Source organism: Penaeus vannamei, chromosome 30 (genome assembly GCF_042767895.1).
Source record: "Penaeus vannamei isolate JL-2024 chromosome 30, ASM4276789v1, whole genome shotgun sequence".
Classification (NCBI taxonomy): domain Eukaryota; kingdom Metazoa; phylum Arthropoda; class Malacostraca; order Decapoda; family Penaeidae; genus Penaeus; species Penaeus vannamei.
The window spans coordinates 7,693,556-7,708,555 of NC_091578.1; the positions used below are offsets into that span (position 1 = coordinate 7,693,556).

A 15,000-nucleotide genomic window follows, 5' to 3' on the forward strand; every position below is an offset into this window, starting at 1 on the left:
GGTGGGCGTGAGAAGAGACTGTGTAGGAGTGTAGGAGGATGAGGATGATGCAAGTTGTCGTCGCGAAGCCAATTGCGTTTCGTCCTTCCCGTTGACATCTGTCGCCACCCTCGCACCACCGCTCTCGTGCTCGCTCTGTCACTGTTGGAGCATAGAACCAGTGTTTTGTGTTTTGAGATTCTCTCTTCCATTCTTCTCTTTTTCAGACTATGTGTCCTGTGGTTTGTGTCCTAGAGGGCCCACACGAGTCAGGTTGGGACACTTGACCTCTCCCCGCGATGGGAGAGTGTCCTCACCGGCTGCTGGTGTGTCGTTAGTGCGTCACGAAGGGCCCGACGGAGGCAGGCTGGGACAGGGGCCCCTCGCCCTTCACGAGGGGGGGTGGCCAAGGGTGCCAAGAGCGACGACGCCGCATAATACACATATCAAGCTCCTGACGCCCTCGTCCGAGATATGTTACGAGGCAAACCTGAATCCATAAGCTATGCTGTGATATACGATATTTGAATACTTCCAAATACACACATATCCAAAAGTAGGGTTTCCAAAGAGGAAGAAACAGTCCAGCATACAATAACGTGCATTTACATCACGACCTCGAGGATATCTGGCAAAGTCTGGTCCTGTTGCTTGTCGCCAAGCGCCGCGGCGGTGCTTGGACGCTGCTACGCATGAAGCACGGGTCTTCTGGCGTGCTCAGTCTGCTAGATGGCGCCCTGGCAATGCTGCCATGCACGCTGGTGGCGCCTCCCTCCTGGTGGCGTCGATTCGGCAAGAGGACTCGCCGGCGATGTCACACCTGCGGACGTCCCCTGCACTGCTGTAGTCGTCCTGCGTCCACTGGTCGTCTCTCAGCTGTCGCGATGAACAGTCCAGTCCTAGGCGGGGTGGTGCCGAGCGCCTTGTCACGGAGCCCCATCTGATCGGTTCTCATATCGTCATTTACACCAAACCGATAACCATATAGACTCTTGATTTATTCTTTTTTTTAAATAATAACGGAAATCTAGCCCAGTTTAAATCCTTTGACTATATTATCACAGAGAACAACTTGGTTTGCCTAAATGCCCATTCCCATTATATTGCAGTACATCACAAAGCAAAGAGATTCCTAAGTAGATATGAATTTACAGTTTAATGACAAAAAAATCTCATTTGATATAATCTAGGCTATCACTCTCTAGGCTCTCCTGCAGTGATCAGCGTTACTAGTATATGTATATGTATTTATATATATATATATATAAAAGGAATCGACGGCCCCGAGGAGTACTGGTGCCTGGGGGAGGCGTCGGCCTGCGCTATAATGCACTGTTTGCAAACATTTGTGACATTTTTATACCCAGAACAGTCCCGAGCGGTAAGTGAAGCGCCCTAACCTGGGTTCCCCGTCGCCCTCGCGCCCAGTCGCGTTCTCGGATCCGAACTCATGGGGTGAATGAGGTAATGAGTAAAAGTTTGAGGTGCATATTTGTTCCCTATAGATAATCACTCCTCTCTCTCTCTCTTTATCTTTCTGTTTTATTTTTTCTTTCTTTCTATCTGTTTCTGCCCTTCTCCCTTTCTCTCTGTGGGCGGGGGCGAGGGCCCAGTGTCGCCCCCACTGACCGCAGGGGACCGCAAAGACTAGATTGGCGAGGAACTACGGTGGATGTACAAGTGGTTGGTACAAAATGTCACAAGCATTTTACTGGGCTTATGTGCTCGGATATTTAGAAAAGACAAATCCATTGTTTATATTTTTCTTTCTTTCTTTCATCTTGATTCACATTGAATGGACACACTTAAAAACTCAAGAATGAAGTAAAAAAAAGGAGTCATAGCGCGAAGATAAATTAACAATTATAGTTAAAATGAATGAGTTCGTAAGAGCATGAAAATGAGATCTTTACATATAAAAGAAGAATATCGTTCTATACACAACACCTTTGATGCCTATTAACAAAAACCAACTTACAGATTACAATTCTTTCCGTCAATTCGATTTTTTTCTCTTTTTTTAATATATATCCTTCGGTATCTATGACCATCCTTTTTTTCCCACCCATTAAGGAAATTGTCCCAGAACAGAAAGATATTTCCTTTTGTTTCCTTTTCCCCCAAAATCCTTTAACATAATAGATTTCGTGTCTCGCACTTTTTGTACATGGAGGCTTGATGTCGACACGGGGATCACTTCTCGCTGGATCTGCTCTTGCAACATTTATCATTGGTGATAAAATTTGTATATACATTTTCGTCAGTTTATTGATTTGTATTGGAGGGTGATTAAATGTAATTCTTTTATTCATCCTTCATTTATTTCGTAAATTATCATTATCATTATTTTCACTGGTTTTTCCGTCTCTCTGCAAATCGTCATTCACCATCACTCGTCACCATAAAGAAACTTTTTCAAAGCCACATATCCAAGGTCTGATGGTCCTCACCAGAGCGGCCTCTCCTGGACCACTAAAACGGCAAAGCTTTAAGCTCTATGACCCCGGGGCAGCGATCGACCCCCCCGCGTTCGGAGCGGAGGGGGACGCGGCTGGGGAGGGAGGGGGGCCGGGCACGTTTCGGAGAGGGCGGGGATTCGGGTAACTTGTGGGTATGCGATGAGTAACTTGGTTACTTGTAGAACCACGGCGGCCATGTCGGAGGCAGGCGGACCACTCCGGGCGCAATTCCTCTGTTCTGGAAGAGGGCGGGAGGCGTTAGTATCGAGGGGGGGGGCGGATGTTTCGGTCTTAGAAATAACAATATATTGTATTGATAAACAAATTGTATAAGATCATCGTTAGTATCGTCTTACGGATATATGAGTCATGTATATATATATACAGTATATACAAAATCTATCCTTCAAGAAATATCTATCTATGTATTCATCACATACAAAATAACCACTGAGAAAATCATAACCTGCAGACACGAAATATTCCATAACAAAAATATCGGCTACAAAGTAATACTAAGAATACTGCAAAAACAGAGTTCTGTATTCTTGTATGTACCTGGGTAGCTTTACTGGAGACTTACACAGAGGGTTGGCATGGATCACGTCCTCGGCAAGGGCATGACCTCGGGGGCCGGCGAGGGGCAGGGGGCGGGGTCGCATCCCTGCGGCTGCTCCCCCTCCATCGGGTTGCCCGACTCGAGGAGCTCGCCCTCTCCGCCGGGGCCTGGGGGAGGGACGGGGGGTTAGGTGGGGTGGCGCTCGGGGGAGATTTGTGAATCCTTCATTGATATTTTAATAGTTTAGGCATTTATTTCTCACACTTTGTACCTATGTTTATCTTTGATCACCACTTGTTTGCATCCATTGCACACAGGCGAAACAAGTCACGTGACTCACCTGACGGTCGCTTAGGTACCGGGAGCACGTTCTCGCCCTCTCGCTCTCGCTTCACTCTCGCGTCCAGCTTCTCCTCCTCCCGCGCCTGCTGCAGGAGGGCTGCGGCCACGGCTGCGGGGGGGAACGACGGGGGTAGCGAGGAGGGGAGAGAGGCGGGCAGGGGCGAGGTTAGCGAGGCGGGGAGGGGAGAGGTGAGGGAAGAGGGAAGTGGGGAGGCGTGGGAGGCGGGGAGAGGAGACGTGAGAGACGCGGGGAGTGGGGAGGCGAGCGACGCCGGGAGGGGCGAGGCGAGGGACGACGGGTGGGGGGAGGCGAGCGTGGGGGGCAGAGGCGAGGCCAGTGAGATTGGAAGAGGCGAGGCCAGTGAGATTGGAAGGGGCGAGGCGAGCGAGGAGGGAAGGGGCGAGGCGAGCGAGGAAGGGAGAGGCGAGGCGAGCGACGACGGGAGCGGGGAGACGACGGAGGACGTGAGGGGCGAGATGAGCGACGGCGACGCCGACGACGTGTCCAGGCCTGGGGTTCCGGGCCCGTTGCTCTTGTTGGGGTCCAGGGGCTGGTCGCGGCAGCCATCGCGGATCTTGTGGGTCAACATGTGCTGCTTCATATTCCCCTGGGGGGAAGACCTTAGTCAGCATGGGTTTGTCTGGCATCACCGCGCTGCCCTCGGGCAACTCGTGACTAATATTTCACATGCATAATATATATACATATCTGGTGTAGTGTATCTCATGGCACTTCATGATCTCTATACATTGCAACATTTTTACCAGACAAAGATTTTCGTTTCAGTTGCATTGGCAGCAAGAACTAAGAAAGGGTCGCACCTTAGTTGAGAAGCCTCGGTCGCAGATGCTGCACTTGAAGGGCCGCTCCTTCGTGTGGGATCGGATGTGGATCTCAAGCGCCGATTGGCAAGCGAAGGTTTTGAAGCAAATCTGACACGTGGTGTTGCCGCGGCCTGCACAATATTCATTATATCGGTTTTTATTAACGCCCGAAAGGGAAAATGTAAATCTATAATAGCAATGATAAGCATGGAATATCAAATCCATGAAACAAGAATACCTAAGCAAAATGTTACAGCATTATCCTTAAATCAGAATTAAATCCTTCTGTGCAGAGACAGTCTATCACGGGAAATGGACCCACCTGGCATGCTGGGCATGTAGAGCGGGTTGAGGCCCGGCATGGAGTGGGTGCCGGGCGTCAGCGGGCCCGTCGTGAGGGGCGGCGGGAACAGGCCGAAGGGCGAGAACAGGTGCGGGTGAGAGCGCTGCGCCAAGTCCAGGGGCAGAGGCACTCCTCCGTCCTGACTTCCTGTGCTGACGGCGGGGCTGACGGAGCCGCTGATATTGTGGTCGGGCGGCGACACCTGACTGTCAGCGGGAGCGTCATGCGACCTCTCCCCTAGGTCGGAGTAGTCCGACGGCGTTGGGGAGACGGAGGCGCGGGGGGAGGTCATGCCGTTGTAGTTGTCCTCGCGAGCCCTCACCGTCAGGTCCTCGGCGGTGCGCTGCTCGGCGCTGCCTGTCGAGGACGACCTGGAGGAGTTGCTGAAGGGACGAAGGTACTTCTCTTCCTCGTTGCCCCGGTCTTCGCTCTCCATCATCTCCCGGTGCCTGAGGGCCTCGGGGGACAGCTGGTACCTGAGGTGCAGGGGCAGGGGAGGGAAGCCTTGCAGGGGCGGCGGCGGCAGAGGGAAGCCCTGCGACAGCATTTGCGGGAGCGACGTCGGCGTGTGCAGGTGCGGGTAGTCCCTGACCTCCGCGGCGGCGATCTGCTCGGGGGTCAGGTCGGTGGGCTCCCCCGTGTGCTGCCGGATGTGCTGCTGAAGCACCAGGGCGTTGGTGTACTTCTTGTGGCACACCGGGCACTGGTGCAGCATTCTCATGGGCGGCTTGGCGCGGTGGACGCCCATGTGAGTCTTGAGGTTTCCCTTCGTGGTGAAGGCGCGCCCGCAGATTTTGCATTTGAAAGGCCTTTCTCCGGTGTGTGTGCGGTAGTGCATCTGCAGCGCCGACTTGCACGAGAGGACGCGGTGGCAGATGATGCACTGGTTCGGGTCCGTCAGCTTGTTCTCGATGTTGTTGACGAGCTGCTCCAGCTTCATCGTCTCGCTCGTCTTCTGGATCTCGATCAGCGCCTCCCACGAGTTGTCGGAGCTCCCGGGCTTGGGCAGGAGGTTCGTGTAGATATGTGGATCTTTGGCTGGGTCGACGCCTGGGGGGATGCTCGGGGGGCCCATCGGCCCGGGAAATGAGGTAGGAAGGCCGGGGAGAAAGGGGAAGTTGAGGGGAAGCCTAGGGCCTGAGAATGGAATAGTCGGCAGCCCGAGTGGACGAAAGTCTGGTCTCATCCTGAGGTCAGTTGGCTGGTCCGTGCTGAGAGGACGGGAGTCGCTGCTGTCCATGTCCTGGTCCTCTTTGGCACTGTTCCCGTCGGCGGCGTCCTTCAGCTCCTTCTCGGTGCGGACGCGGATGTCCAAGGGGTGTGGTTTGGCACTCATGTCACTATCGGAGCTCTTCCTGTCCGACATATCGCGCATCTCCTGCGAGTTGAGGAAGCGGTCCTCGGACGTCTCCCGCTCGCTCTTGAACTTCCTTTCGCTGTCGAACTTGTTCTCGCTCTCCATCATCCTGCTTTCGTCGTCGAACCTTCTGTCTTCGAACGCCTTATCTTCTTCAAATCTCTTCTCTTCTTCGAAACGCTTCTCCTCCTCAAACCTCTTCTCTTCGTCAAACCTCTTGTCTTCGTCAAACCTTTCTCCTTCAGTGAACCTCTTCTCTTCGTCAAACCGCTTCTCCTCCTCGAACCTTTTCTCCTCCTCAAACCTCTTTTCCTCCTCAAACCGCTTCTCTTCCTCGAACCTCTTCTCCTCCTCGAACCTTTTCTCTAGAAATCTGTTCTCTTCTCCGAATCTCTTCGCTTCTTCATACTTCTCGTCCTTTAATGGATTGCTGTCGAAGGTTTTCGCCTCCTCGAAGGGCTTCTCGAATCTTTTCTCTCTGTCGGAGCTGTTTTCGTTGAGGCCGATTCCCGCCATGCTGACCATGTCGGCGTCGCCCTCGCCCTTCTCCATTTTCGAGTCGAACCTGCTGGAGTGCCGAGAGGTGTCGTCCACGTCCATGCTGGAGTCGCCTCTGTCCATGCCGAAGTCTCGCCGCAGAGCCTCGGGCGACGACCGGGTCTCGGACACGCTGAGGTTCTCGGGCTCGTCGTCGCGAGGCTGTCTGGCGAGGTTGAGGAGGTTGAAGGGTCTGTGGAGGTCGAGCGACGGGGGCGGGCCCGGTAGCCGGTACGGAGGTAGGGCAGGGCCGCCCGACATGGATGGGAAGGGGTTCGGAGGCCCGGTAGGAGGAGAAGGGTAGTCCTTTAGCTCTCCCAGCTGCGCCAGCAGGGGCGGGTGGAACTTATCTAGGTGCTCCGGGACAGGATGGGGGTTCATCTTGACGTGGGGGAACCTCTGCGCGTGGCGCTGGAAGTGCACCTTCAGGTTGCCCTTGGTGGTGAATCGGTTTCCACAGACGTTGCACTTGAAGGGTCTCTCTCCAGTGTGGGATCTGATATGGATCTGGAGGGCCGAGTCGCTGCCGAAGACCTTGCCGCAGTAGCGACATCGATGCTTGTAGTAGGGGTCCTTGCCGTCGGGGGGCTTGTGGTCGTCGATGAGTCGGCTGGTGAGGAGACCCTGCGAGGCGTTGTTGAGGACGTTGTTGGCGGTTCGCTGGAGCATCTCCAGCGTGTTGGGCTCGTCGGACGGCGGGGGTTCCGTGTGCTGGATCACGGAGGACGCGATGCTGGAGGCCGTCATGGGCGGCGAGATGGGGCGGTCTCTGGGGTCGATGGGGGGCCCGCTGGTGCTAGCAGCCACCATGGGGGACCCTTGTGTGGGGCGCTCGCCGCTGCTCTCATTGCTGGGGGGAGCCTTGAAGCGCTCCATGAGGGAGCTGAGGAAGGAACTGCTGACCCCGTCCTGGTTGTTGTTCTCCGAAGTGGGCGGGGGCGGGGGGCGGGGGGAGGTGGTGGGCGGGGACGGGGGCTTCTGCTCCTGGCTCTCGCTCGGCGCTTTCGCCTCCCCCTCGGGGAAGTTCGGCAGCCCCGGGCTCCCTTCCTTGTTTTTGATCGACAGCTGTGCCTGCAGCTGCTGGATGAGCTGCAGTTGCATCATCTGCTGGTGCTGCAAGGTATACAAGGTCCCCTGCAACATGGCGAACTCCTGCATCGCCTGGGGGTTGTTCTGGGAAGAGTTCAGCGCCGACGTCGCGAACTGCGTCAGCGCCATCCGGGTGTTCTGGATGGCCTCGAGGGCCAGGTTGGACTGCGCCAGCTGCTGGTGGATGGGGCCCACGGACGCGCTGGCGGCGGTCGACTGCGCCAGGATCTGCCTGATCTGCGCCAGAGGGCCGCTCTCCAGCGGGTTGCTGTCGCTGTCGTAGCCATTGTTGCGGTCGACGGACGACTCCCGCGACTCGGGGGTCGTCTCGTGGGCGGTGCGGGCCTTGAGCGCGTGCGCCTGGTTGTTGTTGGCCACGTCCTGGTGCCGCCGCAGCTCGTCGGGGTGCGCGCCCTCGTGGTGGCCGGGGGGCGTCTCCGGTACCGGCAGCACGGGAGGGTCACGCCCGCACGCCACTCGGTGCTCCTCCAGCTGCTCGCGGGAACTCAGCTCCGCCCGGCAGTAAGGGCAGATGTACGAGTCATCTGTCTCACCTGCGGGAAGAGGAGACCTCAGATTAGGAACTGCGGAGTCTTGGTATGGTAAAAAAGCGTGTGTGTGTGCGTGTGTGCATGTATCTTTGATTCAGTTCAAATACATCAATCAAAGAATTTTCAGACTGAAATCATCAATCTAACAACAGTAATTATTTTTGAAATAAGTTTCTCTTATTTTCTCATATCTTGTCACCTACATTTCCAATGGTGCTTTTTAATTATGAAAAGTCCCTCACCAATCCCTCTCCATACTTTTTCATAACAACAAATAAAGAAAATTTCAATGTACTTGAGGATACATATACTAAAAGCCATTATTTTACTTCTCTCGTAAACCCATTATTTTTCGCCTCGCAAAAAGTCATCGGTACTGCATGGAATACAACCTAAATGGAAACAAAATCTGGCTCCGTCAGCTAATCCAGGAAACAAAATCACAGAAGCTTCGAGAAGAGGAGACCGGATGGAATTCGAACAACCCATTAGGAAACGCAACCCTTTCCTCCGCAGGTCATCGCCCATTATGCGAAATAGGCTTCACTGAGCGAGGATTACCAACGCTGAACACAGAACACGGGACAGGCCTAATAGGCATCTTCGTCATCACATTTATCATTGGAGTTATCATCGTCACCATTACGTCTACTTCCTTTTATTCGACTTTACTGTGCGAGTATTTTGGAGCTGCGCAAGAAGAGGAAAATATGTAACTGAAATTATATCTATATGATAATATCAATACAGTTAAATAGGTGGTATGATGCGTCTGAATCGAGCAAGACAACACAGTGAATACGTAAATATGAAGAGAAATCAAATAAAAGAAAAATCAAATAAAAGAAAAATCAAATAAAAGAAGAATAAATTGGAAAATGGTCGAAACCCAAAATGTCGCCGCTAATTCCGTCTGCTCGGACATCTCTCTTGCTCACGAGTCCGACGCCGACGAGTTCCCTCCCGACGCGGCTCCAGATGACGGACGAGCTCGGGGCCGGCGGGGTGACGAGGACGGCTGGAGGGGGCAGGGGGGGGGGGCGAGGACGGCGATGATGGAGAGGGCAATGGAGCCTTGGACCGCTGCCCGCTACCCGCACGCCCCGACCGCCGCATGCCGCCATTCTTCCCTCCCCACCAAGCCACTTACCGCATAGCCTCCCCGCATGCCCTTTTTGCACGCCCCGCCATGCACGGACCAGGGGACACGCCGAAGGAAGGACAGACAAGCAACACCGCCCTGAGTCTCCAAGCGCTATCCTCCCGCGAATCGCCTGCCTCCCGTCTATTCACATTCATAACGATTCTCACCCTGCGAATCCCGCCGCAAACGATAAGGGAGGAGAAAAAATATTCCAGACAGTTCTTGATAGCTGCTCAGACCTCGACCAGATGCGTAAACTACTCTCATTTTTTCCCCTCTATTATTTGTTACAATTTTCACGCAAACACAATTCAAACAAATAAACAAGCAAACACACAGAGTAAGCAAGCGAACAAATCAGTCAATAAACATAAAAACAATCATAATACCGCAGAAACACGGAGGCGAGTAGCAGCTCCGGTCCGATCCGATCTCCCGCCGCCCGACGTCGATCACAAGCGCCGTCCACCGCGAGCCGAACGGACGCGACGATAGCATCCGACGGCGCCCATAAAGCCCCCTCCGGCAGGTCACACGGCAGAACTATACATAGAAGTTGTCACGGGCCGCCCCCCTCAACCCCACGGCCAGTGACAGCGACGCCCCCTCGCCCGCCCGGAGGTTATGAACCACGTTATGACATACAGAAATAGACAAAAGAAGTAAGTCTCGTTTTCATCTCGGAAGACGAGAGGCGCGACGGCCGGTGCCAGCGCGGCCTCGGCTCGTGTTTCGACGGGGCTCCGTGACCGCCGAGATTGCGCATCTTTTTTATTTTTTTATTTCGGAGGATTTTCGTTATGATTTCGAATTAGTATATATATATATATGTATATATATATATATATATATATATATATATATATATATATATATATATATATAGAGAGAGAGAGAGACAGAGAGAGAGAGAGAGAGAGAGAGAGAGAGAGAGAGAGAGAGAGAGAGAGAGAGAAAGAGACAGACAGACAAAGATAGAAACAAATAGATACAGACATTCATAAATAGTTAAAAAATTGAAAATGATGCATCTCCGACGCGTGCATTCAGAGGGCTCGGGCGGCGGGCGTGAGGGTCCCGGCGCGTCTTGGGCATCGTCCCGCAACGGCAACGATGACCATCTGCGCGGCGGAGGGTAGCAACGGCGGAGGAGGGGCGGGGAGGGTACTTAAGAGGGGCGGAATGGAGGGCAGGGGGCACGAGAGGTGGGGGTAGGAGGGAGGGAGGGAAGGGGAGAGGGGTGGGGAGAGAGAGAGCCCAGGAGGGTGGGAAGCTTCTCTTAATATTCCTCCGTGGAGAACGCGCTTTACTTGAGCTCCAATCAAAAGAGAAAACACTGATGTGATTGGCTACAGTTCCTCCATCGGCTCGACGTGATTGGCCCTTGCCCTCGTCCTCCCCCCTCCCCCCCTCTCCTTACCCCCGAGCGAGTACTTCAAATCCCCCCCCCCCCCTGCCATTGATGGCGTCTGTTTGAAGAGGCAGAAAAAAGGAGATAAAAGTGCATGGGAACATCCATCCTTAATAACCGGATAATGCCATTAGTGATGAAAGCATTAGGGGACGACGCTACAGTGACACTCCGCTGCCCTAATGGCGGCCGGGTACCTCTCCACTCACGAGGCAAAAGGAGAGACAAAAAAAGGAGAAAAGGTAGAACCGAGGGATAAGAAAGGAAAAAAAAGAAGAGACAAAAATCGACATTCTTTTTTTTTCCAAGAGTAAGAATCATTTCCCCATATCATAAGAATCCGCAGAGCTCGGCAGTCGATTCTTTCCTGCAGGAGCCTGTGCATTCGGCGACCCGAACCAATGGCGGGATTTCACGGCGCTGAAGAGATGATGAAAAGCCATTGAATCTCGCCGCCGTTTTCCCGCCACCGGGGAGTGTCGCGGCTGCCTCTGGCCACCCTCGGGGCCCGCCATTTTGTTACCGATATCTGTGTTTGGATATGATAATGCGGATCTTTGACGAGTATGTCCTGCGGGGCTGTCGGTCGGCCCGGGACACAGGGAGGATGGGCAGGGGGGGGGGGGGGATCCAGCCGACCCATCCAGTCTGTCCTGTCACGCGGAACACGATGAAACGGCGAGGCGGCGGCGCGGCCACACATAATACACCCGCTCTTTACCCGAAGAGGGGCGGGGGGAGGGGGGTGTCCGAGGCCGAGGGACCGGGTAGGGACTTGTAGAGGGAAAGGGGAAAGGGGGTAGGAGGTCCTACGGAGGGGAGGGAGGGGAAGGATAAGACTCGCATCCTGTATGGTAAATCTGGATTTTTTATTTGCATATGGACAAAGGCAAAAGGATGGGCATAAAGGACCATATTATTTATTTACTCCTTCTTACATCATAGAAAAGGCAAAAAAATACGGCCATTATTACAACACAGATGATCAGTCGATTTATAAAGCTCAAGTTCTCTCTCTCTCTCTCTCACTCCCTCTCCTTCTCCTTAAAAAAAGCCCTTAATCCCAAAAAAGGAACATTTAGCTCCCTTAACATTCCCCAAACCTCCCTCCCTCTCCTAATGAACATCGACACCTGCAGCTCGAACACCAACACACACAAATGATCAATCTTCAACCCATCTCCTCTTCCCGACAAAAAAGAAAACAAAAAAGAGAGAGTAAACAATATTGCAAAAATATATATTCCAACGACAACATCCTTGGCTCGCTGTTGTCACGGGGCAAATGACGGTCGAGGAGAGGAGTTGTCGGTAGTCTTTGCCAACAACAATGGCGGACTCCTTGTTGTCAACACTCCCGCCTTCCTTGTCCGACAACATTATGATGGCTCGTTACGCCCACATGTTCGCGAGCTGCTGTTTCACGCCCACCTACTGGCGCCCTCTGCATGTCTCGCCAGCTAGCTTGGGCGGGGAACAGGGAGAAGAGGCAAAGCGGGGAATGAAAAATAACAAAGAGAGAGAGAGAGAGAGAGAGAGAGAGAGAGAGAGAGAGAGAGAGAGAGAGAGAGAGAGAGAGAGAGAGAGAGAGAGAGAGAGAGAGAGAGAGAGAGAGAGAGAGAGAGAGAGAGAGAGAGAGAGAGAGACGAAAATTAGCATAGAGAGGAAGTAAGAAACGGGAACAATGAAAAGAGAAGAAAAGAAAAACAGAAAGGAAGGCGAAGGAAAACCGTGAAAGATAACAAGAGAAAGAGAAAAAACTAAGGACGGTGTAGTTTAAAAAGCGGAAATAGAAACAGAGGAAAAAAACACGAATGTAAGAATTGAAACAAAAGAGGCCACAGAAAAAAATGAATAAAAAGCTGAAAACCCAGATAAAGAATGGAAGAAAGAGAAACTACAAGAGGAAGGTAAAGGAAGAATTGAAAAAAAGAAAACGGAGAAAAAAGCAGACACAGAAGATGAATGACTTCAAAAAGAAGAAAGACATGAAGAATGGAATATATGAAAGAGACGAAAGCAAAAAGAAAAGAAAAGAAAAAAATCTGAATGAAAATGGAAATAAAAGATAAAGTGTATAAAATAAAAACAAAAAACTAGAACGAGTAATGAAGAAAAATAAGAAACAGAAAAAAAACAAGAAAAAGGTAAAAAAGAGAGAAAAACTAAAAACGAACAAGGGGGGGGGGGGGAGGGAAAGCCCCCCTATCGAATTATGAGAAAAATGGGACTGAGCGCGAGACGAGAGGAGGAGGAGGAGGAGGAGGAGGAGGAGGAGGGATCAAGCGCCAAGGGAGGGGGGAGGGAGGGAGGACAAGGGGGAGGGGGGCTACGAGACATGTACTATTGGCCGGCATGACATGTACACACATCGAGCACAGTACAGCGTAACAGTGGCGTCCCTTCGCCCACCAATCCGCCGTTCAATGGGAGAACTGTTCACCGTAACAACTGAACAAACAGGATCAATGTCACCCATCCAGGAGGAGGATACCCCGCCCCCCTACCCCCTCCTTCCCTACCCCAGTCCTGCGACACAGATGGGCATAGGAAAGCTGTGTGGGTCGGCGGGGGGGTGGGGGGTGGGGAGAGCGACGGACACACTGCGAGAAGGAATTAACAAAAAGTGTGCGAGAGAGAGAGAGAGAGAGAGAGAGAGAGAGAGAGAGAGAGAGAGAGAGAGAGAGAGAGAGAGAGAGAGAGAGAGAGAGAGAGAGAGAGAGAGAGAGAGAGAGAGAGAGAGAGAGAGAGAGAAAGAGAGGAAGGGGAAGGGGAAATGGGGAAGAAAGGGGGGGGGGCAAGAAAATGAAGTCGTGAAGCCGTAAGTTTTGTAATAGTTTTCTCTCGCTGCAAAAAATATTTTAGGTAAAGACCAATTCATATTCTTTTTAGTACATATTCACTGTAAAAAAAAAGACCGAAAGAAAAAAGAAAGAAAGATAGAATTTTAAAAACTCGACACCTAAACTAATTTTAAAAATCGCCTTGAGATGCCTCCTCCTTTCGCCATTTTTTTCGAACTTTTTTTTTTTAGCTAAATGAATTATTTATATAAATGACATTGATGTCCTTTGCGGTGAACATTAACGAGCACCACCATTAACCACGACCGCCCGCCGCCCAACCCGCCGCGAATAATACCACAGCCTCCATAATCACACGATAAAAATCTCGCTCCTTATCCTTTTGTTATCAGTGCTCTTATCTTGCAGAGAAACGGGAGATTGGCCAGTGTGCATCCATGCTTTGCGTATCTGTAAGTACGTACGATAAGGCATAAGGCAGCTTGCGACGGGAAGAACAAGAAAACACATAAATAGGCATATTCGTGTGTTTTCTCGTTCTTCCCTTCGTTGTTCCTGTTGCAGTTTGTCCGACATGAATTCTACACATAAGGAAGCTTGCAACGGGAGATCTTGCAGGAGCCGGAATTCAGTTCACGGCCCTGCATCCCTCCTCCTCTCCCTCCGCCTCCTCCCCTCTCTCCCACCGGCCCCATCCCCTCCCCTCTCTACCCCCTTCCCCCTCCCCCTTCCCCACACATCTCGCCGATTCCCAGAACTGCCATGGTTCGGCTACACTGTGTCTTTGTGCCTTCGATTATGAAAGATGCGTTTTTCTTCTCCTTCTTCTTCTTCTCTTTTCATGATTATGTATTCTGGCTCTCTTTTTTTCCTTTCCTTCTTCTTCATAACGAAACAATATGACCACGCGCGCGACACTCCATTGTGGCTCAGTTTTTACACGTCGCGTTCGCCTCACCGACATAAATTTTGGGGACAAGGGCGATGGTCTGACGGCGATGAATAAGACTGTCTATAATAATGGCTGCCGTTGCGTCACCCCTGCCAATAACAAGCAGCGCCGGGGGTGAGAAGGTGAGGGGGGGATGAGGAGGAAGAGGGGAGGGGAGTAGGGAAAGAGGTGAGGGGGAGATGAGGAGGAAAGGGGAGGGGAGTAAGGAAGGTGGTGAGGGGGAGATGAGGAGGAAAGGGGAGGGGAGTAAGGAAGGTGGTGAGGGGGAAGGGGGAGGGAAGTAAGGGAAGGAGATGAGGAGGAAGGGGGAAGAGGAGGAGGGAAGGTGGTGTGGGGGAAGTGGAGGGAAGGAGGAGGGGGAAGACGAAGGGGAAGGGAGAGAAGGGAGGGATGGGGAAGGGGTGGGGAGGGAGTTGACATTGCTTGAGACCGTTTTAATTTTTCTTCTTCTCTCGCTCTGTATCACGTTTATGTTAATGCCTTTCTTTTTTCTATTTCGGGGAATGACCGAGAGAGAGAGAAGAGAGAAGAGAGAGAGAGAGAGAAGAGAAGAGAAGAGAAAGAGAGAGAAGATATATAGAGAGAAGAGAGAGAGAGAAGAGATAGATAGAGAGAGACAGAGAAGAGAAGAGAAGAGAAGAGAAGAGG

At 52.2% G+C, this 15,000-nt stretch overlaps 1 protein-coding gene across 5 annotated transcripts in view; it reads right to left on the bottom strand.

Moving 5' to 3' along the window:
- Window positions 1-15,000, bottom strand: part of LOC113808289 (homeotic protein spalt-major) — a 604,198-nt gene that overhangs the window by 1,289 nt on the left and 587,909 nt on the right. For 3 of the 5 annotated variants that reach the window (XM_070142897.1, XM_070142900.1, XM_027359641.2), the window contains 5 exons: window positions 4,487-8,044; window positions 4,162-4,295; window positions 3,338-3,947; window positions 3,022-3,164; window positions 1-2,676 (listed from right to left, as the gene is read on the bottom strand). The exon at window positions 1-2,676 is cut by the window's left edge and continues 1,289 nt beyond it. In XM_070142897.1, the coding sequence (XP_069998998.1) occupies window positions 3,040-3,164; window positions 3,338-3,947; window positions 4,162-4,295; window positions 4,487-8,044 (4,427 nt within the window). In that variant the 3' untranslated portion in view covers window positions 1-2,676; window positions 3,022-3,039. Of the gene's footprint in view, window positions 2,677-2,996; window positions 3,165-3,337; window positions 3,948-4,161; window positions 4,296-4,486; window positions 8,045-15,000 lie in introns of all 5 variants that reach the window. The other 2 variants (XM_070142898.1, XM_070142899.1) reach the window with 2 other exon arrangements.